General features: G+C 41.2%; 1 protein-coding gene across 3 annotated transcripts in view; it reads left to right on the plus strand.

Moving 5' to 3' along the window:
- Positions 1-26,065, plus strand: part of AFTPH (aftiphilin) — a 69,650-nt gene that overhangs the window by 16,794 nt on the left and 26,791 nt on the right. For all 3 annotated transcript variants that reach the window (XM_058667882.1, XM_058667881.1, XM_058667883.1), the window contains exon 2: positions 15,125-17,052. In XM_058667882.1, the coding sequence (XP_058523865.1) occupies positions 15,157-17,052 (1,896 nt within the window). In that variant the 5' untranslated portion in view covers positions 15,125-15,156. The remainder of the gene's footprint in view (positions 1-15,124; positions 17,053-26,065) is intronic.

Here is a 26,065-nt window from a genome sequence, read left to right on the forward strand (position 1 = left end):
GCCCCTGACACCCATGTGGGGCACGTGGATGAAGTTCTCTGGGCTTTTGGCTCCAGCTTGTTCTAACCCTGGCATTTGGGGTGTGAACCAGTGGATGAAAGAACAATTTGATCTGATCCTGTCTGTCTCTCTGTTCCTCTGCCTTTCGAATAAGTAAATCATTTTTTATGTAAGTTGTTTTGAAACACACACAAACTTTAGTTCATTAAGCTTTTCCTTTTCCAGCTTGCATATAATTATACCTCTAACATATTTTTTCCTTTGGACTGGCTGTGGTACAAATGATTGGATTTCCTCCTTTTCCACATTTATCACTTTTTTATCCAGTCTCCCTCTGATTACACGTACTTCCATTGATTGAACTGCGCTGTTTCCTAACCTTTTTGGTGAAGCTCCAAGTGACCAGAGATAGGACTATAAAAATTACAGTTCAACAGCAGCCAGAAGAATAAATACCCCAGGAAGAACAACAATAATGTATTCAGCTCCCTTTGTGAGCCAGACATTGAGGATGCCTGGCAGACAACAGAGGTCTGTGCCTGCTCACCGTTTAGTCGTTGGAGCTCAGGTGAAGGAACTCTTGGAAGTGGCAGTTTCAGCGGAGTGGTAGGATAGGTTACATTGGGTTGAGGGGGTGAGTGGGAGGTTAGGAAGCAGAGATGGTGATGAATACACAGTTCACTTTCAAGATGCTCGGTGGACGCCGCCCTTATTGGGCGGTGAATGAGATTGGGGATGGGCACAACCTTGGGCCTGGGAGTTTAAACTTCCAGCAGCCTCCTGGCTGCTGCGGGTGGGTCTCAGGACAGGGCGTCTCATGCCTGGATCCCAGCCACCAGCCACCACTGTGCACGTGGTGAGCTATCCCCGGGCAACTCTGGGGTTTTGGTTTTTTGAATCGCTGCTTAGGTAGCTCCAGGTTGAACCCACTGAGCTTCTAGGATGTGACTCAATCGTAAAGATTCCCGATGACAGTAACTCTTACTTTGAAAAACTTGTAATGACTGAACAATGCTTACCACCAAATACCTGTCCATGCAAAAGCTATGGCTCAGGGCTTGTCCAGCAGAATCGTATCCTGTTACCTGACATGATGATGGATCAGGAGAAGGGTCACATTAAGCATGGCCATTACATTAACCAACACTTGAGAACCATATCCTGGGGTAGATTCTGTGGTGGATGTGTGGGCCAAACCCTGTGGAAATTCTAGCCCCACTGGTTAACTCGAGGGTTGGGGTGGTGATGGACTAAGCTAGGTGTGACCAGGGAGCCTGTCATCAATCACAGGTAAAGGAACCCACAGCAGTCTGGACTGGTCAAGGCAGCACCCGAATGTACATCCTGAATAGGGTCTGGAGTAGGCCGGGCTGCAACATTCACCAGCTCATACAAGGTCGAATGGGAGGCCAGACTATGCTGGGCGCTGGCCTAAACCTGATGGCATGTATGAGAACTGGGTCTGGGACTGGATTAAGTGGAGGAACTTGGGAAACTCCACTGGTGAGTCATAGCTCCCGCTGGTGAACATGTGGTCCAGACTTGGGGGTCGGACAAGCTGGGCAAAGTAGCTGCAACAGCTGGGTGTTGTGTCAATTGGTAATGGAACAGGGTGGACGGGGCAGGACTGAGCAAACCTTAGCCCACAAGCAAAACTAGAAACCAGGATGGAGCACAGTCATGCTGAGCTAGGCCCTTGCACCTACTGGTCTGCATGAGCCAGGAACGCTAAGCCACAGTGTCTAAGGCAGAGGTCGGGACAGGTGAGGGGCTGAGCCAAGTTGAGTCAGAGCAACCACTGGCAGGCGCATGATCTACAGTTGGGAACAGGCCCAGTTGGGGAGCTAAGGGGACAACCCTAGTTGGGTTGAGGTTCCCACCAAGGGGCACGTGGCCTGGAATGGGGGCTGTGTTCTGATCTGGAAACAGTTGTAGTCTCCCTTGGCACAAGTGTGGACTGGGACTGGATGCACCGAGCCGGTCAGACTCCAACACCCTCTGGTGTCCTGGAGGACCAGGGTAGATAGGGGATGGACTAGGCTAGGTCTCAACCCTAGTGAGCCATTTGTGAGCCATATGTGGGTATGGATGAGCCATGGCTGGGCTGAAACATCCAACAGCAAGAACCAGTTTGGGTTGAAGGCCAGTCAGGAAAAGCTACTGTTTCTGCTAGTTTCGGAGGTGAACTGAGTATGGCTGGCTCATGGACCCCCTGGTATGCATAAAATCTGGCATTGGGAGAGGTTCTGATGGAAGAGTCTGGGCAGCTCCTCTGGCAGGACACAGATCCGGCAGGTAAGCGCAAGAAACATGATAGGAAACAGCCCAGAACAGGCCATGGAAAGTTACCCACTGGCAAACATTTGGTATGAGTCGGGGGCAGACCAGGCTGAATCAGTTCTCGTCATCCACTGGCAAATCCAAGCATCAGAACAGTTGGGTCGAGCCAGTTTTGGTCGCGACAAAAACCAGTGCACAATACGGAATGCCAAGGTGAGGTGACCTGTACTGGATGTGACCGCAGCACCCAACCAGCACGCATGAGAACCAGGAAGGGAGGGGGCAGAGCCGTCAGGGGGAATAAGGGGTGGTTCCTTTGCTGGACAGCTACTCCCACTGGAGAGCGTGGGCTGGGATGGGGGCAGACCTGACTGGGAAGGGCTACAACACCTGTGGGCCTCATGTGGACTAGATCAGGGAAAAGCCAGGCTGGGCTGATTATTCCTACTGGTGCAAACAAAATTAGAGTGGGTGAGGGTTGTCTGGGCTTAGCCACAGCATCAGCTGGCAGAAACTGGCACTGGGGTCTAATTCTGTCAAGTCAAACCACAGAACTACCTGGAGAGTGCATAATCTGGGAGTGGGAAAGGCCTGGGAGGGAAATAGTGGGCTCCTCCCTCTTGGGTTACCACTTCCATGGGAAGGCATGAAAACTAGGACAGGGGCTGGGGTGGCTAGACAGATACCCAACAGCATTTGTGTGGGCTGCATAGTGGAGCTGGTTAGATGGAACAAAACTTTAATACCCATTGACATGTATGAGAGCCGAATGGGGTGTAGGACAGACTGGACTGCTACACATACTGGCAAACCAGGGTAGGAGGCGGGCCTGGTGGGGGTTATTGCGGGTCGCTCCAACTAGACTGCAGCTCCCACTGGTTTATGCGAGGGCTGAGTATGTGCTGGGCAGAACCAGGCTGGACTGCAGCACCCATTGGTTCCATTGGAAGTTGGGGCTGAAAACAGAACCAACCCAGCGATCGCAACCACCAGCTGATTGGGGCGATGGACTGTGGCCGGCCTCTCTGCTTGCTAGTACATACAAGAATCTGGTCTGAGAACACCTCAGACAAAGTTTCTTTGGAGATCAACCCAATCGAAATGCTGAACTCAGAACCCTAACCAAGAAAAGACAGAAGACAGAACAGGTCAATCAACCATCTCAGCTGTATGTTGGCAGCGAAATACGGGGCAAACGGAGACTCTATGATGGACTATGTCAATCAGTGGATTCTTCAAAGACATCATGCTTGGAATGGCAAGATTGGCAGCGATTCGTAACTGGTGAACTATCAAAACCACTTGAGCAAGACCCTCGGAGTATGCCCCACATCTGGGACCTGGGGACGGTGGGAAATTGGGTGGGCCTTCTCCCTTAATACTCCCCTCCCTTTAAACATGAAGGAAACAATATGGAAATAATAGTCTTACCCACTTTCCTATAGCCCTTGAACCTTTTTATTCTAATTAACTGTGTAAAGATTGTCAAAAATATAATAAAAAAAAAAAAAGAAGCTCGGTGGGGAGGAGAGGAGCTGGAAGGGTCCGCCACAAAGGGTTTTACTGTGTTTTGTGCTGTTGATGGAAGAGTCTGAAGAGAAAGCCTCAGTATATGGGGAAACAGAGAGCAAGCAATTGAGAAGGAAAGCAAGATAGTGATGACCTGTAGATTGTGGGTGTAACCCAGGTTTTAGTGAGGGGTTTGACGATGAGGTTGCTCCTGGCTTTTAGATTGTATTTTCATTGTAAAGTTTCAGGAATATGAGAGTGGAGAATTAAGAATGACTAAATTTTTCTGACAACATATGGTAGAAGAGAATACTGGGGAAAATTGTTTTCTGAGGGTGGATGTGTGTCTTCTCTGGCTCTGTATTGTATCCCTTGTTATCAACAGTTATCCAAACTTATTTAATTTCAAGTTGAAGCACCTTTTGCGAAAAATAACTAGTGAGCTCTCAAATAGAGGGTCAGTTTATAGGACCAGTTAAAGGTAAAATATCCTCTGATGTTCTTATCTTTTAAAATTTTTATGGGACCCTATAAATTGGATAGTTTGGAAGCTATCCAATTGCAAATAAAATGCATTATTATGGATTTGCATAGAAGGCTAAATTAAGAGAAAACATTTTATGGAGATTTTTTTAAAAACAGCTTCTATAAAATAGCGCTGTTTAACATGTTCATTAGTCCTTGGTGAGTTGATGTCTGCTGCTATTCCTTATAATTGACATTTTTATTGCAATATTTTTATTTTGAGTTTATTCATTGCAGTACTTTTTAAAAAAGAATGTTTAAGAGACAGCTCTCTGCACTGGTTCACTCTGCAAATGTCCTGAATAGCCAGGGCTAGGCCACACGGAGGCCCAGAGTGCAGTGGGTGACAGGTACCCAATGCCTTGAGCTATCACCTGCTGCCTCCAGGTTATAGATTAGCAGGAAGCTGGAATCTAGCGGAGCTAGGACTGAACCCCAGGTATTCAATATGGAATGCAGGCATTTTAAGTATCTTTTAACAAGTAAACATATGCCTACCTCCTGTAAAGTAACATTGTATAAATGATATTCACACTTTCGTAAATCATCCTTGTGGGCATCTTGTGAAGACAAGATTTTCATCATGTTTAGTGAATTCATTTTTCAGTCTGGCTTTTTGTGGGCATTAACGAAAAGGTATTTTTAAAGGATTTTTTTCGAAAGCATATTTTACAGAGAGAAAAGGAGAAACAAAGAGAGTGGATCTTCCATCCACTGGCTTACTCCCCATATGGCCACAAGGGCCAGAACTGAGCCGGAAGCCAAAAGCTTCTCCCCGGTCACCCATGTGGATATAGGGGCCCGAAAGCTTGAACCATCTTCTGCTGCTTTCCCAGGCTATAAGTAAAGAGCTGGATAGGATGTGAAGCAGCCGTGACACAAGCCAGTGCTCATATGGGATGCCAGTGCAAGCAATTACAGGATTAGCATGTTATGCCACCGCACCAGCCCCCAAATTGTAAACTTAAATCTAAAGAGGTTTGGCTGCTTATTTGCATTGTTTGCTCACATTTAGTACTATTTTTGTTAGTATGGAAAACTAAGAAACCAAGAATAACCTTGTGATGTTCAGGTTCAACTGCTGCCTGTTATGCCAGCATCCCATATTGAAGCTTTGGTCTATGTTGACTGCTATGATTCTGACCCAACTTTCTGCTACTGTGCTGGGAAAGCAGTAAAAGATGACCCAAGTACTTGGGCTCCTGCCATTCCGTGTGGGAAGCTTGGATGGAGTTTCAAACTCTAGGCTTTGGGTTGTTCCAGTTCTGGCTTCCCAATTACTGTAGGAGTTTCAGAAATGAGAATTGATAGAATTCTCAATGCCGTGGGACCCTGTGTCCACGTGGGAGACTTGGAAGAAGCTCCTGGCTCCTGGCTTCGAATCAGCCCAGCTATTGCTGTTGTGGCCTTTGAGGAGTAAACCAGTGGATGGATTTCCTTCTGTCTATCTCTCCTTTCTCTTAAATCTGCCCTTTTAATAAAAAGGAATAGAGTTTTTAAAAAAATTTTAAAAATTTTAAAAATTTTAGCTATGACTCACCACATTACTAGTTATACTGCCATGAGGAATGACTTAATCTGTTTAAGCTTTTATGTTTTCACCTGTAAAATGAAGATAATTTCCATCTTTTAAAATAGTGTGAGAACTAAATGAGATAATTCATATATTCTTCATGTAATATTGGCATTTAGCACTCAGATATTACCTTGATATAAGTACAAAGAGAAAACAATCAGGAGGTTTTGTGTTTTAACAAATGGCTTAAACACTACATATTAGGCTGTTGATGACATTGACATGCTGTTGGGGTCTGTGGTGTCTTGGATTTTTGTTTTTAAGTTTCCTCCATGTTGTAGCAAGTTGAGCCGCTGCCACCTCCCATGCCACCATCCCATATGAGTGCCAGTTCGAGTCTTGACTGCTCCATTCATATCCAACTGTTCTTACATGCTTTGAAAATCTTTGGGTCCCTGCCACTCACAAGGGAGACACGAATAATATTTCAGGCTCTTGACTTCAGCCTGGCCCAGCCCCAGTTGTGGCTGTTTGAGGAGTGAACAAGCAGGCAGGGAAGATCTCTTTTTTCTCTTTCACCCTCTTACCCTGTCTTTCAAATCAGTCAGTCAATCAAGGAAGCAAGTTTTAAAATGAAAGGTTGGCAAAATATTGGTGAGATTTTCTAAAAATATTCAGGATATGGCATTTTAAAAGATTTGTTTACTCGAAAGAGTCACTGAGCGAACAAGTCAGAGAGTCATCTTCATCCACCAATTCACAGCCTAAATGACGGTGGCAGTTGGAACTGGGTGACCTGAAGCCAGGAACAAGAAGTTTGATTTGGGTCCTTCTTGTGGGTCATGCTCTACTGCTTTCGCAGGCGCTTTGGCAGGGAGCTGGATAAGAAGTGAAGGTTGAACAGGGATCAGTATGGATAACTGCACTGAATGTGATACCTTTACCTGCTGCACCACAACACTCACCTCTAGGGAATAGCTTTGTACTTAGCAGTTAAAATACCCATGTCTGCGAACTTACATTTGTGTTCTGGCTTTGGCTTCTGATTCTAGCTTTCTGTCAGTGCAGAGTCTGGCATTTGAAAGGAAACAAAAATGTAGACAAGAGAGAGAGACAGATCTTTGGTCTGTTAGCTTACTCCCTGAATGGCTGTAATGGGCTAGTCCAAAGCCAAAAGCTTCTGATTCTCCTGTGTCAGTTCAGGAGCCTAGGACTTGGCCCATCTTCCTCTGCTATTTCAGGCACAGTAATGGGGAGCTGGATTGAAAGTGGAGCAGGCAGACCTCAAACCGGCATCCATATGGGAGTTGTTTTACTTGATACAAAACAATGCTGTCCATCTCTGGGACTGTTAAGCAGAAATGTAGGTTGGGCAGGTTCAATGATAGTACATGTTGACACTGCTTGAAATTCCTGTAAAGATTTTGAAGAATTTGAACCACTATAACACCTGACAACATTTGTAATGCAAATTCGTGCTTTCAATTGCTTATAAAGTATTTTCACTAATTTTTTAAAAGTTTTTTTTACTCATTTGTATATTTAACAAATGACTAATTATAAGCTTCAGTTATACTGTGATAAAAGACAGTGATTGTTTCTTGTGATCGTTAACACACCTTCCTTACATCGTTTGAAACACTAAAGTCAGTAGCGTAGCTTGATGTGGTTGTTAACCTTTTCTTTTTTTCTGACCAGCGTCCATAATGCTTGTCTTCTCACCTCATTTCTTGTAAAAGTAAATTTAGAATGAGGATTCATGAATAAATCTTGATTGTATAATATGGATCTGCTTGCCAGGTCTTGGAAGGTGATATTTACCTCAGTACAGCGGGGTTGGTGTCCTGTGAAAGTTGTGAGTTGCTTTTGAGTGAGTGACGGGGGTTGTAAGCTTTTTAGCTTGTCTACAAGGAATGCTTGATGCTTGATCTGGTTGAGACATTGACACCACCACCACCAGATGTGAGCCCAGGGGTCTTGAGGGTGGGTAATGCAGTGTGTGTGGAGAATAAAGGCTAGGGAGGTAGTTAACTGCCTCACGGAGGACTGTATAAGGAAGATCCTGTATATTTCCTAGACATGAAGAATTCTTGCCAGAGCAGGCATCTCTACTTACATCAACATTTATTGTGTTCTTTCCTCTGACTGGATAGAAGCTATGACCAGTTTGTGCCAACATACAGGAGAGGAGAGCTTCGGAGTTGTGTTTTCCTGTTCTTCAGAACCTCCATGTTATTTATAGTAGACTATTAACCCTGGAACTGTTTTGGAAATTACGGTCTCAGTTTTCAGCCTAGAGTTTCAGATTCTGATTGTCATCAGCCACACCCCGCCTCTATATGGAGGTTAAGCTTCGTATTTCGTAGGGATCAGTTATGAAAAATTAACAGTAAAGAGAGCATCGTTAAGTCTGTCTTTTCAGGTGCTCGCATTCCGCTTTAGAGTACCTGGATTCCCAGCTCTAGCTTCCTGCTAAATACATACCTGATTGGGTTTCTGCACCCTAAAGGAAGACATGCATTATACTGTTAGGCCTGGCCCTGACCAACCTTGGGCATGGTAGGCATTTAAGGAGTGAACCAGAAGGTCAAAAATCTTTGTCTCTCAAATAAAGAAACAAATAAATGATTTTGTTTAAAAAAAAAGATGAAAATTACCAATGAAGTCTTCGTGTATCTTTTTTTTTTAGTTAATTACATTTCATTTTATGACACAGTTTGATAGGCTCTGGGATTTCCCCAACCCCTCCTCCTCCCTTCCCCCCATGGTGGATTCCTCCACCTTGTTGCAGTATTACAGTTCAAATCCAGTGTATTCTTTCATTGCAAGCATGTACCATGCATAGAGTACAGCATCTTATTGTCCAGATAAATTCAACAGTTTCCTGGGGAGACCATCTCTGGTCTGAAGCCTTCATGTATCTTAGTGTGGTTACAAATGTTTTTGTTAAATGACTTAACTTTGACTTGCTCTTTGATTGACCTTTTAAAATACAGAGTCATGTGAGAGTTTATGCCAGCTGAGCAAACTTGGCTTATGTTTTGTCATGGGTGGATTATTATTTGAGTCACATACTTGGTGAAAGTTAAAATATAATGATAGTTGATAACTTACTGAGTACTCTGAATGTGCCAGGTACTAAAGATCTGGTAGTTTTAATATTTTCAAGCAGCTTTTCAAATGCACATGCCAGTTTATACAACCAACAGGAAAACACAAAGGAATTCCTCTTGCTCCACGTCCTTATGAGAAAAAGATATGGTTAGAATAATTGTGTTTTAATTTGAACCATTCTAGATTTTAATATGTATTGGTATCTTACTGCATAGATATTATGTGCATTTCCCTGATAATTTTATATGTTTATTGTCCATTTGGATAGTCTCTTGTGAAATAACTTTTCAAATATTTTAGCAGTTTCTCTGTTGGATTTTCTCCCATTACTCTGTAGAAATGCTTACAATAGATCTGTATTTGAGGTTTTTTACAGACAGTATTGCAAATCTCTCCTCAAGCAGTGACTTGCCTTTTCACTCTTTATTAATGGCGTCTTTTTGATGAAGAGAAGTTTTAAATGTTAATGCAGTCCAATTTATCAATCTTTATCTCATGTTTAGAGTGCTTTCTCTGTTCTTGTTTGAAATATTTTTGCCTTCACTAAGGTCATGAGAATGATCTCTCATGTTATTTTTTTCATGTTACCTTTCAGATTTTTTTTTATGGTCATTGTCATTATTGTTACTATTTTTATTTACCTTTCATATTTAGGCCTGTGATCTATCTCAAGCTTATTTTGGTATAAGATGTTGGATAAAATAAAAAATTTTCCCCCTCTGTGAGAATAACCAGTTAATCTTGCATTTTTTATTGAAAAGGCTATTCTTTCCCTGCCACACTGCTTTGCCATCTTTTTGAACAAGATATGTGTACCTTTAAGCCAAGTCTTAATATTTTTTTCTAACTTTGTTCTTCTTGAGAAACTTGTTAAAAGGCCAGTAGTTTCAGCTGGTAGTTGGCCACATTCTTCCCTTTGTTCTTGCTTGCCAAGCCCTCATTACCTCTGGACCATACAACTCCCGTCCTACAGAGTCCTCATACCATCTTTTTTTTTTTTTTTAAAGATTTATTTTATTTTTATTACAAAGTCAGATGTACTGAGAGGAGGAGAGATAGAGAGGAAGTGGAGCTGCCGGGATTAGAACCAGCGGCCATATGGGATCAAGGCGAGGACGTTAGCCACTAGGCCACGCTGCCGAGCCCTCATACCATCTTTTATATGACTATTTCAGGATTGAGACTAGATGTGCTTTAAACAGTGCAGCAGTCTTCTGGTAGAAGATTAATGCTGAATCACCTTTGCTCATGGACGCCCTGCACACTAGATGTTAACCTGGCACAAGGCTGGAGTTCCATTGCTGATTGCTGTAACCATAAACTTCGAGACTGTGCTCTTGGCCCATTTATATGGACCTCCCCAAAGCCTCTGACTTTCTTGGTTTGTGGCCCTGAAGGTCTGCTTTCGTTTGCATTGTTAATTTTTGTTGTGACCTGTTACTATATCCTAATCTTCTTATAAAGATAGGATTTCCCATGGACAAACCTCCAAAAACACTGGAGGCTTGCCCACGTTCTCAGTCTCCATACTCCCCCTTACCTTCACGGGACCTCTGTGCCTCAGTCATGAGATGCTTGTGTCAACTTTTGCACATACTATGGCTTGAATGTTCCCTGGCTCTTTTCTCCCATGTAACAAGCCTTTTGCAATAGGCAGAAATAAATATCAGGTTGAACACAATCCCCTCTTCATAAATAGACATACAGAAACACACACACGCTTGTTTGCTCAGGTTAGAAAGAAATCCAGTGACTGATGGGGACACCTTGTGGTGAGGTGTAAATTGCCCATTAAGAAAGATGAAGGAACATTGTTGAGTTTGTTTTGTATCCAACAGAATATTAAAGTAGCTTATCTACTATTCCACTTCCCCTTCTTTTTATTTTTTATTTATTTTTTAACTGTAGGACTAGCTATTTAAACACATGTCCTGTGTTTTTAAAAAATGGATTATCCAAATCAAACATTATTTATAAGTTCATTTTACCAATAATATTATCATAGAGCTTCTTTAAGTAGAGTTGGCCTGACGCAGGGGAATTTAATGGAGAGTTTTGAGCCTCCTCCACAGTGGTTGGCTGGTTGAAACTTAGAAGCAGTGATCCTCTCAAGTTTCTGAGGAGTGAGTTGCATCAGGGCCAAAAGCTTCAGGATAACATGTAGCAGCCCAGGATCTACACATAAATAGATGTCTCTGTTTTTGAGAATTATGGAACTATCTGGGAAGCTGATAGAGCCTTTGTCACCTAGAAAGGGAAGTAAAGTAGTTGACAAGGTCAGCAGGAAGAAAATTACTCCATGTCATTGCTTAGTCACAAAGTCCCAGATGCAGAGCTTTGTGCTAACAGCTGAATGTGAAATAGGCCTTGAACAATAAATTACTTCATTTTTCAGGCATCACACTTCTTATTTCAATACGTGTTGCAGAGCCTGGTGTGATGGCTCAGTGGCTGAATCTTAGCCTTGTAAGCGCCAGGATCTCATGCGGGCTAGTTGGTATCCCAGCTGTACCACTTCCCATCTAGCTCCTTGCTTGTGGCCTGGGAAAGCAGCAGAGGTTGGTTCAAAGCTTTGGGACCCTGCACCTATGTGGGAGACCTGGAAGAAGCTCCTGGCTCTTGACTTTGGATTGATTCAGCTTCAGCCGTCACAGCCATTTGTTTGTGAACTAGCAGACGGAATATCTTTTTCTCTGTATATATGCCTTTCTACTAAAAATAAATAAATCTTAAAAAAAAATAAATATTAGGAAAATTAAGTATTGTAAGTGTAAGTGATTAGCCTAGGTGATTAAGTTGTTATTTGAAGTGTCTGCATCCCATATGAGAGTGGACTGAGTCCAGATTGGAAAACTCAGTCTCTCTGCCTCTCAAATCATTTTTTAATTTTAAAAAGAACTAAAAGTAAAACAAAATAAAACTGGATATCAGTCTTAAGCTTACGTGAAAGCAAAATAGTGAGGAAAATTGTAAACAAAAAGATCAATTGATTCGGCCCCATGAAAATTAACTTGAGAAAACAATTTGACAGTTTTTTTGTAAATTGAACATACTGTAAGACTCAGCATTCAGCCACCATGATATCTTAGAGAAATGAAAACATAACAGTCTGTATCTAAAATGTTCATAGCTACCTGGAGAGTGTAAAATCTGGGAGTGAGTGTGGCCTAGAAGGGAAATAGTGGGCACCTCCTTTGGGGCTACCACTCTCGTTGGACAGCACGAACACCAGGACAGGGGCAAGAGTGGCTGTACAGAAGGGCACCTGCCAGTAGGTGTGTGGGCTGAATAGTAGGTTGGTTGGGTTGAGCTGGGCTTCAGTGCCCATCGACACGTGCGAGAGCTAAACAGGATGTGGGACAGACTTGGCAAGCCTGCGGTGCGTACTGGCAAGCATGAGAACCAGAGTAGGGGGCAGAACAGGTGGGGGTTATGGGGAGTCACCCCAACTAGGCTGCAGCTCCAACCAGTTTGCGTGAGGACCGAGCATGAAGTGGGCAGGATCGAACTGGACTACAACACCCGTTGGTTCACGCGGAAGACAGGGCTGGAAACAGAATGAACCCAGCAATCTCAACGACCAGCATGAGCATAAGCTAATTGGTGTGACGGACGGTGTCGGACTCTGTACTAGCAAACTCGCGCAAGAATCAGGCCTGGGATCATCTCAGATGAAGTTTCTTTGTAGATATCTCCAACTGAACTGCTGATCTTAGAACCCCAACCATGAAGAGACTGTCAGCCAGTGGATTCTGAATAGGGTTCATTGCGATTGGAACTGAGAGATTGGCAGCAATCCAGAACTGATGAACTATCAAAACTGTATGAGCAGGACCCTCAGAGCGCTCCTCCTGTTGGGGATCTGGGATGGGTGGGAGGTAGGGTGGGGCTTTTCCCTTTGTTTTTTTCCCTGACCCCAGGGTAAAAACGATACAGGGTAAAACGATATTGATGTGGAAACAATGGTATTACCCACTTTCAAAAAAAAATAAAATAAAATGTTCATAGTAGCTTTATTTGTAATAGAAAAATACCAGAAGCAACCCAAACAAAGAGCGACTTATAAAGAAAGACTGGACAGTGGCGCTGCTATACAGTGGAATACTACTGAACAATAAAAAGGATTGAACTACTACATAAAACAGCTGGGGTGGTTCTCAAGAGCATTAGATTGAATGGGAAAAAAATCAGACAAAGGGTTACATGTGATAATACCAGTTAAGTAAAACTAATAACAAAATTATAATAATAGAAACTAGGTCAAGTGGTTTGTAAGGGTTAGTGTTTAAGAAAGTATGCTGTTAGAAGTAACAAAGGAATGGTTCTTAACCAGATTGTTATGGTGGTTACACTAATCTGTGCATGTGATACAAAACTATGCATACGTGCACAAAACTGTTGATATCCACACAGAGGTCAGTATCTGACTTCACAGTGTATGTATGATGCTCTCATCATTTTTCTTCACTTAATCATGTATTGTGGTGGTCCCTGAGTTGCTAGGGTTTGACTTAGGATTCTTCAGCTTTATAGTGGCATTATTCCACAGAAATCATACTTTAAATTTTTCTTGGACTCTTTTCTTGGAGTAGTGATATACAGTATGGGAGTCCCTGACGGTGCTGAACAGTAGCAGTGGGTTTCTACTCAGTCGGCCCCATGGGGAAACAGCCCATACTCTATAGGGTACTGTGTTGCCAAGTTGTGATATTCGTGGGTTAAGTGTATCAAATTCATTTTTTGCTTGATATTTTCAACTTAAGATTATTGGAACATAACCCATTGTACATCAAAGATCATCTGCTCTGATTATTTACCAGATGGCCATTGAGGATAGCTGGTGAAATACATAAAAGTACTCTGTAGTATTTTTCAATATCAATCTTAAACAGTTTCACAGTTAAGTTATTAAAGAGTTAACTAGGGCTGGTACAATGGCTCAACTAGCTGATCTCCCACCTCCAAGCTCTGGCATCCTTTAGGGTGCCTGTTTGTGTCTGGCTGTTCTGCTTCCCATCCAGCTACCTGCCTGTGGCCTACAAAAGCAGTGGAGGATGCTTAAGTCCTTGGAACCCTACATGTTTGGGGGAGACCCTGAAGAGGCTCCTGACTCTCAGCTTTGGATTGTCTCATCTCTGGCTGTTGTAGCCATTTGGACATTGAACCAGTGGCTGAAAGATCTCCTCTCTGTCTCTTTGTAAATCTGCTTTTCCAATGAAAATGAATAAATCTTAAAAAAAAAAAGTCAACTAGGGTGGGGACCACATTTGACACTACATTTAAAGTTGTTGCTTGAGATGCCTGACCTGCATCTTACTGTCAAATTCCTTGAATCACAGCTTCTCTGCTTCCAATTCAAACTTCCTGCTAATGCACATCACTGGAGGCTGCAGGTGATGGCTCAAGTACTTGGGTCCATGCTGCCCACGTACAAGACCCAGATTGAGTTCTAGTTTGCTGGTGTAGACCTGGCTCAGCCCTGGAAGTTGCAGGCATTTGGGGAGTAAACCAGTAGGCGGGAAGAGAGAGAATGAGTGTGTGTGTTTGTAGTAAACCTGTGGGTGGGAAGGTGTGTGCGTGTGTGTCCTGCACCCTGCCTGCCTTTCTGTTAAAATTTGAAGGGAAGGGAAGGGAAGGGAGGGGAAGGGGAAGGGGAAGGGAGGGGGAGGGAGGGGGAGGGGGAGGGAGGGGAAGGGAGGGGAGGGGAGGGGAGGGGAGGGGAGGGGAGGGGAGGGAAGGAATAGGTCAGCATTGGAAAGCAAAGGTAATAAAACATTGTAGATAAATTACTAGGTAAGATTTTCCGTACAAATCGATAAAGCAAGTACTGAGTCCTCAGTGAATTTGATAGATAATTTAACAAAATAAGAAAGTACCTGAGAGAACATTTTGTAAGTATGCTTTCATAAGAATATATTCAAAATTTTCTAGCATCTCTAAATTTCATTAAGGTACTGCTAATGCCCTTTTCAACCTACATTAGAAGAAATCAGGGTTTTTTTTTTCCACTATAGTATAGTGAAGTAGTCTCACCTGTGAAAAATAGTTTAAAAGATGCAAAACTGAGTAATGTAAGTTTGCACTGTTTGGAAGTAGTGTTGTGAAGATTTTGACTTTTTATATGTAAACTGCCCCCTCCTTAAAAAAAAAAAAGCAACAACCCTTTTTTCCTTTTTACAGGTATCAATTAATTATTTGCAAACAACTCAGCAATGGAGCCAGACATCATTCGAATGTACTCTTCATCCCCCCCACCACTAGACAATGGAGCAGAGGAGGACGACGATGATGAATTTGGAGAGTTTGGTGGGTTTTCAGAAGTTAGCCCTTCTGGTGTAGGCTTTGTTGATTTTGATACACCAGATTATACTCGTCCCAAGGAAGAGTTTGTACCTTCAAACCATTTTATGCCAGTTTGCAATTTCTCAGAAAACGTAGATGGCCTTACAAGCTTTAAGTCCATTAAAAATGGAAATGATAAGGACATCACTGCTGAATCTTCTCCTGTGCAAGGACAATCTGATGTTTTGCTTTCTACCACCAGCAAAGAAATAATTTCATGTGAAACTTTAGATTCCTCTGAAAGCCCAGGAGTTTTAAATAAAGTCATAGAGCAGAGACAGAATGTTGGAACACCAGAAAGTTTCTTTCCAGGAGATTTTAGAACTGAGGAGAATGTCGTTCATCAAAACATGCAGTTAGAGAGCTGCAATGGTGAAAAGCTGCCCTGTCTGGAGATTTTGACAAATGGGTTTGCAGGGCTGGAAACTGTAAATCCTCAGGGAACCGATGATCTGGACAGCGGAGCCCATTCAGACGGACGGAAGCCTCCTAGCACTCATGGCACTAGTAACGGAGACTCTGCGCTGAGGCCTGCTGATGAATTCACAGATTTTGCCACATTTTCCAAACAGGAAAGGATACAACTTGAAGAAATAGGATGTGTAGTCTTAAATGATAGAGAAGCACTAACTATTCAGGAAAACAAGAAAATTAACAGAGCCAGTGAACTGAATTCTGTACAGCTCTCTTTGAGTAGAAGCTGTGACAATAAAGGAGACACTGATGGGGAGGACCAGGTTTGTGTTTCAGAAATAAGTGTCACGGCTAGCAGAGGTTTCAGTGTTGAGCAACCAGGACTTCCAGCTTTGCAGCAGGATGAATTTATAAATCCAGACCCTGAAACAAAGACATGGAGTTTGGTAGACTCAGCTGATGATTCAGAAGCCATCAGGAGAGAGCAATGTAAAGCTGAAGAGAGACGTGATTTGTCTAACACTAAATGTGATGACCTGTCCGTGGATTCTATTAAAATTTCTGATGCTGGGGATTCAGTTGGTTTTTCCAAAGAAGAAAGTAGGAAGTTTACTAATTTTGAAAGCCTGAACATTGATCCCACTGAAGAAAATGTTTTGGACGATTCTGTAAAAAATGGTGATAGTAGTAATGATTTTGTGACTTGTAATGAGGATGATTTTGGTGATTTTGGCACAGCCAGTGGCACAACTCCACCGTGTGTTACTGGTACTCAAGACTCAATGAGTGACGTCACTTTTGAAGAGTCTTCAGAGCACTTTCCACATTTTAGTGAACCAGGTGATGACTTTGGAGAATTTGGGGATACAAATACTGCTTCTTGCCAAGAGGAAATGGTATTTACTGAGTCAAACCTAAGACAAACTTCTGACAGTTTATCAGAGGGATGTCAGTTGGCAAGAGAGTCTGGTGGACCAGGTACTGGACCTGCTTTAAAACTGAAAAATGGACAAGAAGGTGAGTTTGGAGATTTTGATTCTGGGCCAGACATCCAGGAGGCCTACAGTGCTTTTCAAGACTCGGATGATTTTGCAGACTTCAGTTCAGCTGGGCCTAGCCAAGCTGCAGACTGGAATGCTTTTGAGGATGAAGAAAAAGATGGTTGTTCTTGGGCTGCTTTTGGAGACCAGCAGACTACAGAAGCTCATCATCGAAAGGCAGCTTGGCAGTCACATAGGACAGATGAAAACACTGGCACTCCAAGAACCCCGAGAACGCACAGTGTCCCTCCGGCCACTGCCAGAGGAGCAGTTGCTGGTGGCCATGTACAGGAATCGGCCACGGCAGTTCAGGTATTTACTAATTTTCCGCATTTCATATGACATTAATTGCTGTGGAGGTTTCTAATTCAATGTTAATTTTTTTTTTGACTGAGTACTGTTAAAGGCATCTTTGTGATGTTTAGTTTTTGCCTGATTTGTTGGTTAGCTACGTGTTTTACACTGTTTTAGAAGACTATAAATCGTCTCACTGTCATGCTTGGTAAGATTGTTCTTTATCTCAATGTTTCTATTTTTATTTAGAGAATTAATTTAGGTTTGGTGAATGTAAATAGCATGTTTATAAGCAGTTATTAGCTAATTTACTATTCCATTACTAATTCACTTTTTGTTTTTATAGTGATTTACAAAGATTAAGAAGTTTAGAAATTTTGGATTTTTTTAAACTTGGGGGTGTGGAAATGTCTTGATTTTATCCATCAGAGACCTAGGAGATTGAAATGAAGTTTTTATTGGAGCGAAGAGCAAGCAGAAATGAAACCTCATCCTGTGGTGAAGGATATAGTGAATTAAAAGGAAAAAAGGTTAGAAAAAAGCAAATTTAGGCATCAGCATTTGACAGCTACTAGAAGACCTGGGGTAAGGTTGTGAGCTGAATTTAGATTTAGGTTCCAGGCTTCCCACGATAAGTGTATGTTGCATCCCTTGTAGGGATTTTATTTGTTTGCCTTATGTATTTTCATAAATGTACACATTTCTTGTGTAATAGGTTCTTCACAGAGAATATTTGTATCCTTCAGCCCTTCCTGAACCTTTTCTGTTTCAGACTGATTCAGAGATTTATTAAGATTTCTTTTGACTTGAAGTGGCCCCTATAGGAATACCTTGATATCTGTGTTGTTCCTTAGTCCTGAGTTGTGTCCTAAGGTAAATTTCACCTTTCCTTAACTTGAGGGGTATGGAAGAGACTAGTTCTTTTATATAACACAGACTCATTTTGAAGATAAGGTGAATAAAATCAATCTACAAACTTCTCCAGTTTTTTTTTCCATGAAAGCCGTTTTTAATTGGAAATATTTCCTAAATCTGTAAATAGTCATACATCATTGCTTTGATACTTTTCACATATTGATGTATTAAGAGAAATTTATGATTATTACCAACTGGCCTGCCTAGCTAATCACTTATCAGTTGGCTTTGGGTGTTTAAGTAATTTAATTTGCTAATTCTTTTTGAAGATTTATTTATTTTTATTGGAAAGTAAGATATACAGAGAGGAGGAGAGACACAGTCCTCACGTGGCCACAATGGCTGGAGCTGATCCGATCTGAAGCCAGGGTCTCCTCGGGGTCTCCCATGTGGGTGCGGGTCCCCAAGGTCTTGGGCCATCCTCTGCTGCCCTCCCAGGCCAAAGCAGGGAAATGGGACAGCTGGGACACAAACTGGTGCCACATCCTGGCGCGTGCAAGGCAAGGATTCCGGCCACTGTGCCATGCCCAATTTGCTAAGTCTGTTGCTACAGAATGTACAAGTTTGGTTAAGTTTGTTTTGTTTTTTTTTAAAGGTTTATTTTTATTACAAAGTCAGATATACACAGAGGAGGAGAGACAGAGAGGAAGATCTTCCATCCGATGACTCACTCCCCAAGTGAGCCGCAACGGGCCGGTACGCGCTGATCCAATGCCGGGAACCAGGAACCTCTTCCAGGTCTCCCACAAGGGTGCAGGGTCCCAAGCCTTTGGGCCATCCTCGACTGCTTTCCCAGGCCACAAGCAGGGAGGTGGATGGGAAATGGAGCTGCCGGGATTAGAACTGGCGCCCATGTGGGATCCCGGGGCTTACAGGGCGAGGACTTTAGCCGCTAGGCCACGCCGCCGGGCCCAAGTTTGGTTAAGTTTGTATTAGTGCTGTTGAATAATTTATGGAACCAGAACTTTGCAATTTTAAACAAGAAATGAACTAATTAAAATGCAAAACGAAAGCTATTGGTTTTTCCCTCTTTCCCTATTAAGTTTCATTCGAACTATAGAGTGTAGGGTGACACTAGTATTAAATGATCTTTAATGAATTTTTAAAGTATGACCACTTCAGATTGGAATTTCTTGCATCATACAGTTTGATTGAAATTATTTATATGTGATTTGATAATTGGATACAGAAGATAATAAAGCACGTGGGCTTCATGGAATTGGACAGACCTGAGTTTGAATCTTGACTCAGTCTCTTACAAGCTCTGTGACCTTGGGTATTGTTTCTGAACTCAGTTGTCCATGAAAAAGGAAGTGGTATCTTCAAAGGAATCTTCTGAAGATCAAATTAAATTTTTGAATGAAAAAGAATTGCTGAAAATTTTGCAGTATGATTGTTTTATTACTTATTTATTCTGTAAAAATAAACCAGAACCCGCATAGGAGAGAAGGGATGCATTGAAACTGACTGAGATTTGTTTGGCTCTGACCTCAGGCTTTTGTTGGTGAAGAAGTTACACAGAATGATTGGAGTGGGATGTTGGGGGGAGAAACTGCTACAAGTTTGCAAAAAAAAAAAAAAAAAGAGGTGAAGTAGGGTCATGGATAAGTCCTGCTTCCTGAAGGACAAGTGGACAAAGGTTGAGTGATGTCTGTAGTCCTATCCTGCTGGTAGGAAGGAGACGTAGGGTCTGTACTTTTTTCCTTTGCACTCAGATTTTGTTGATAAAGTACATAGCCTAATTGTTTTGGAAAGGATTAAGTGTATTAATATTTTTATTAATATATTTTACCTAGCTGATAAAGTGTTCAGAATAGCACAGAAATTCTCTCATATGAAGCATTAGGTTTTTTAATGTTAATGTTTCAGATGATTTATTCCTGTTGGATCTTACCTGGATACAACTTGTGTCCTAAACAGAAGGCCATCAGGTGTTTTTTGTCTGAATTCTGTTTTGTGAGAGACTTTTAGAATTCAGTTTAAATTTAATTAGACAAATACGAATAAGTGTTTTGTTTTGTAAAGTCATATTAACAGTGTACTTGTCATTTTAGACTTCTACTTTTTACTGTATGTTTGTAACATTATATAGGTCCCGCCTCACCACCCTCTTTATTTTATTTTTGATTTTTTAAGCACTTTTTTAACTTACAAAAAGGTATCTTAAGTTTTTAATAAATATGGCTTAATAATAATTTGTTACTTGGGTAAGAAAAGCCAGTCAAGAGTTTTTCAAACTTATGAACATGTTCTTAGTCAATTCCACTGTGGGTTTACCTCAGAATGTTGAAGTTTTGATGTAAAAGTTACTTAAACATGTGCATTTGTTAAAGACATGCTTCTTCCCGCCATTCATAATTTTTCCTCAGAGCCCAGAGTCCAGTGTATTTTGTTAACATTTTTTTAAATGACAGTTAGTAGTAGTGTCTCCATTATAAAACCGAGGAAGAAATAAAGACTGTTTGTTCTTCACTCTTTAGGCTAAGACTTATAACAAAATGACAATAGAAGGTTCGTTATTTCCAAACCAGTACACTTTTATTCACAAGACCAGGATGTATGTTATTTTAAAGATTGAAAACAAAAAGGAAGAGAGGAAATTAAGATTTGGGATTTTGGCTTTACAGGTCTTTGCTTTCTTTCAGTGCTTGGACAGCATTTATTTTTTGCTCCCTTTCCGTAAGAAAAATTTGACATTCTGGTGTTTAATTTGAAAACAGATAAGAATATGAATACTTTATTAAACTTACCCAGAAAATATGCAGAAGGGACATGCCATTTGTCTGAAACATAGTAAATATTATACTTGATCACTGTTTGTTGGGAATTGGGGATTGATATGTATACATTTGTAAGTTGTACTTGATATCTTACTTAATATTTCATGGTGATGAGGCATAAGGTATCTTCTTAAATGGAAGATTAGGTTACCAAGTGGATTTTATGTTTCTTCTAAACATCCACTTGAGTGCAAGACCTAATGCTATCAATAATAAAACTGGTGACATTAATCAGCTTCTGGCCTAAATCAGGAAAGAAAAATGAACCAGCGATATGCTGAAGAAATTTTAAGAGTCATCTTAAATACAGGATACCATAAAGGTGATATATATTCGAGTGGTAAAAAAAACAAGGATCTAGGATCCCCAGTCTGATTAACACCCTTCCAGAAGGTTGAATGAGATTTGGCAATACTGTACTTCAATGTAGTCATTTATAAAATAGCATATTAGAATTTTTCAGATAAACAAACGAAGATGTATGTGTGCGGCATACAGAAGGAAATTGTTTGAGGCTTGAGAAGTTCCCATATCTAGATTTCACAAACTGGAGGACCAAGAGAACTCGTGATGTAGTTGCAGTCTGAGGCACAGGGGAGCCAGTGCTGTCAGTTCCAAAACCTGTTGCTTCTCGGCCTCTTGGCTAAGATTAAGTGTAGTTCTAAAACTTGCAGACTGGAGGCCAAAGAAGAACCCAGGTCCAGTTTGAATCCAAAGACTGGAAAGACTGATGGCTCAAGATGGATTCTCTCTTACTTAGTCCTTTATTCTGGTCAGTTCTTTGGTTGATGGGTGAGAATTACTCAAATTAAGGAAGGCAATTTGCTTTCCTCACACTGCCAATTCAAATGATTATTATCATCAGGAAACATTCTTGTGCATGCCCTGAGTCAGGTTTAACCAGGTATGTAAATACTTCATGGCCCAGTCAAGTTAATACATGATACATATAGTGAACCGTTTTAAGAGGGAGTACCCTATGTCTGAAGTAGCTTTCAGGATTTTTGAAAGATTTGTAACTTACTTGTGGGTGCATCCTACCAGCTGGAAAGCTAATATTGTTGGTTTGTACCAGTGAGATAAAGAGAAATGGCTACTTATATATGCCAGGACTTCTTCCCTTACCCTGAGACATAGAGATAACATAGAACTGAGAATAAAATTATACATAAAAATGATTTTATATATGATGTTATGCTCCATTTAGTAGATTAAATCCTTGGGTAGCTAATCACTTTTTTCTTCTCCAGAAGTCTGATCTTTATTGGAAAAATAATTACAGATACAGTTAAAAAAATAAAGAACCTGATCAGTGGATATGCGACAAGGTGGAACATTCCACATGGGAGGAGGGCGGGGGGAAGGGTGGGGTGATTCCCAGTTCCAACGAAACTGTATCACATAATACAATGTAATCAATGAATAAATAAATAAATAAATAAATAAATAACCCTAATTGGAAAATAAACACAAATGTGAATAAAGAGAAAACTAGGAAGGAGAGAAAAAAGTTACACAAACTAATATACTTGAGAAGATATGACATCTAGGCCACTTATGACTCCACAAACATCTGGATTAAAACATGCTTAAAATTCTATTATTTCATATAAAGATGGATATATTAATAATAACATTAAAACATCTTCATGAACTGGTGAAAGTTTTGTGGGCCGTAGACCTTAGAGTAGGGTGTTAGACCCTACGCTGACTATATAAATTGACCTTAGGTAGGTATATAGTGTGATGGTAAAAAGGAAGGGGCTGGTGTGGCATAGCAAGTGAAGCCATTGCTTACGGTGCCAGCATCCCATGTGAGTATGTGGTTCCAGTCCTGGATACATCACTTTCTATCCAGCACCCTGCTAATGTGCTGGGAAAGCAACAGAACATGGCCCAAGTGCTTGAACCCCTGTACCCACATGGGAAACCCAGAAGAAGTTCCTGGCTTTGGTCTGGCCAGCTCTGGCCGTTGTAGCCATTTGGAGAGTGAACCAGTGGAATGAAAGATCTCTGTCTCCCCTTCTTCTAACTCTGCCTTTCAAATAAATAAAGCAAACCTAAAAAATAAAAAGATAAAATAAAGGGAAGGAAAAGAAAATTATTAAGATGGCTTACAGTGAACTAAATTTTTAAAGATTCACTTATTTTTAGTATAAAAGCAGATCATATTTATGGAAAGACAAAGAGAAAAACTCTCCATCCACTGGCCCACTCCCTAAATGGCCCCCAGTAGCCCATCCAAAGCCAGGAGCCACTTCTCAGTCTCTCACACAGATACGGGGTCCCAAGATTTTGGACTGTCCTTTCTACTGCTTTTCCAGGCCACAAGCAAGGGAGCTGGATGGGAAGTGGACCAGCCAGGACACAGACTGGCCACCCATATGGGGTTCCAGAGCTTCAACCACTGAGCCATCATGCTGCCCCCAACTGAAAAGTAAAACAGCTATGCCCCCTGCAGTTTTAAAATGAATTGCCTTTTTTTTTTTTAACCTAGTGCATACTGATTGGGTTAACATTCCTATATTAACCATTTGTAGGAACCCAGATACTGAAAATTCAGAAACTAGAGCAAAGTCATTCATTCTAAAAAAGTGCTTGTAGTTTTTAGAAATTGGACTTGGAGCTGCTTTGATGACCGTGAAATAGGTAAGAGCACCTACGCTGAAGCTGTGTGTCCTGAAGTACATACAGTCATAACCTCGTGGTGCTTTGTGTTTCCATCCATAAAGTGGAGATCTGTTGTTACCAAAGACATGGATCTTAGGAGACTTAATGCCTGGTACATGATAAGCCCTATCAAAACCTAATATAATATACCATGTTATGCCTTTGCTTTTTTTTTTTTTTTCTCAATATTTATCTGTTTCAAAGAGCTACAGAGAGAGAAAGACAGAGAAATCTTCCATCTTTCATCCACTGGTTCAGTCTCTAAATGGCCACAATAATGGGAGCTGGGCTGAAGCCTTAACCAGGAGTTGCTTCCAGGTCTTCCACATGGGTGGCAGAGATTCAAGCACTTGGACAATTTTTCACTGTTTTTCAAGACCATTGGCAGGGAGCTAGATCAGAAATGGAGCAGCCAAGACAGGAACCTTCTCCCAGTGCTGGCCCTTGGATTGTTGCATCTTGTGTTGAGTTAGGCCCTTACGTGTTTTCATTTGGGGTTTTCTGCTATTTGCTTTACATAATCTGCCTTGTCTGCCTAAGCAAACCAGAAATCAAGTCAGGCTGATTTTACCCTCACTCCCAAATGGTTAAATATAATTTGTTGGAATATAAGTTCACAACTACTGGAATATGTTAGTAAGTGTCGTTGTTTAATGTCTGAGTTCATCGACTACAAGGAGTTTAAAAACTTGGGCAGTGTGAGCATTTATTAAAATCCAGGTTTCCTATTATGTCTATGAGTTCCTATCATTAGGATAATAATATAAACAAAGTTCCTTTTTACTCAGAAATATTAGAACACATGCAAGTTTATTTTATTGGCTCTAGTTTTTGTAAGACACCATATTTTATTACTTATTTAATTTAATGTATATATTAAATTGTTTTTGAATGGTAGTTGAGGGTAAAATTGTATATACTTTAAAACAGTTAAATTTTAATATAATCATCCAGAAATACTCCTGAAAAGTAGATATCTGAAATCTTAGCAGTGGCAAGATGCCCTTCATTTCAAGTACTGAAATTTTATGCTTAAAATAACAATAATTTTAGGAAATTTTAGTATCTAATTATAATCTTTAAGAAATTGTTTCTTGAAAGAATTTTCTCTGCTCCCAAGGGAAATTATTCTTGTGGTAAGTTATTTAATTTTCCTTCTTGGAATTTTATTAGTTTCATTCTTGTAACTGTTAAAAGTGCCTATTTTTCATCAAGATTTCAAACTTTTAGCTTTAGTGTACTTGCTAAACATACTTAATATGCTTTTTTTGTATCATAATGCAGTTAACATAGTCACAAATGACAGTACCCAAAACTTAAAATCCTTAAGATTCATGTGGAATCTAACAGAAACTGGAGGGAAGAAATTGGTAGATGGAGGAAGATGTTTTTTTAAGACTTATTTTTATTGCAAAGGTAGATTTACCAAGAGACACAGAAAGACCTTCCATCCTCTGGTTCATTTCTCAAATGGCTGCAAAGGCTGGAGCTGAGCTGATCCAAAGACAACAGCCAGGAGCCTTGAGCCTCTTCTAGGTCTCCCACATGGGTGCAGGGTCCCAAAGACTTGGGGTGTCTTCTGCTGCTTTCCCAGGCCCAAAGCAGAAAACTGAATGGGAAGTGGTGCAGCCAAGACATATACCAGCACCCATATGGGATGCCTGCACTGAAAGGTGGAGAAATACGCTGTTGAGCCATTGTAGCAGCCCTGAGGCAGATGCTTTCAAAATGATTTAGAATGTTAAATAGTGGTAGAGGAACAGCCTTAGTGAGTCTTGAGCCTGATTTTGACAATCATTTTATTCCCTTGCAAGCCTTAGCATCTATAGGTATCATCTGTTTAATAATAATCGTAATGACAAAAGCTGCTACTTTTTTTGTTGTTTTTTTTTTTTTAAAGATTTATTTATTTTATCACAAAGTCAGATATACAGAGAGGAGGAGAGACAGAGAGGAGGATCTTCCATCCGATGATTCACTCCCCAAGTGAGCACAACGGCTGGTGCTGCGCCAATCTGAAGCCAGGAACCTGGAACCTCTTCCGGGTCTCCCACGCGGGTGCAGGGTCCCAAAGCTTTGGGCCGTCCTCGACTGCTTTTCCAGGCCACAAGCAGGGAGCTGGATGGGAAATGGGGCTGCCAGGATTAGAACTGGCGCCCATATGGGATCCCGGGGCCCGTTCAAGGCGAGGACTTTAGCCACTAGGCCACGCCGCCGGGCCCAAAAGCTGCTGCTGCTTCTTACAGAGTGCCACTAATTCATCAGTCACCCTGTGAGTCAGCCTCTGAAATCTATAATTTATGAATGCAGATACTTAGTTCCTGAGTGTGCAGTTCTCTATTGAAGTAATATATCAGTCATTTATTTATTGGAATGAACTAGTAGTAAGAAATTTGGCAGTATTTATTACCATAACCAAGGTAGTAGTGAGAAGCTGTTTTTGTGGGATCCCTTTTGCATCAAACTGATAGTCAAAATAAATATAATTGCATATCGGAACAAATTTAATTGTAATTAGAACTCTTTGTTAATTGTCTCCTTTCTTGCTGAGTTCCTTCTTTGTGGTGGGTGATGCTGTTAGTGGCTTCCTGTTGTTACTGGTTGCCCTACCTCAGGGGTCAGAGAACTGTGGGACAAATTTGTCTTGCTGCCTGTTTTTGTAAATA

This window comes from Ochotona princeps, chromosome 8 (assembly GCF_030435755.1).
Source record: "Ochotona princeps isolate mOchPri1 chromosome 8, mOchPri1.hap1, whole genome shotgun sequence".
Lineage (NCBI taxonomy): Eukaryota > Metazoa > Chordata > Mammalia > Lagomorpha > Ochotonidae > Ochotona > Ochotona princeps.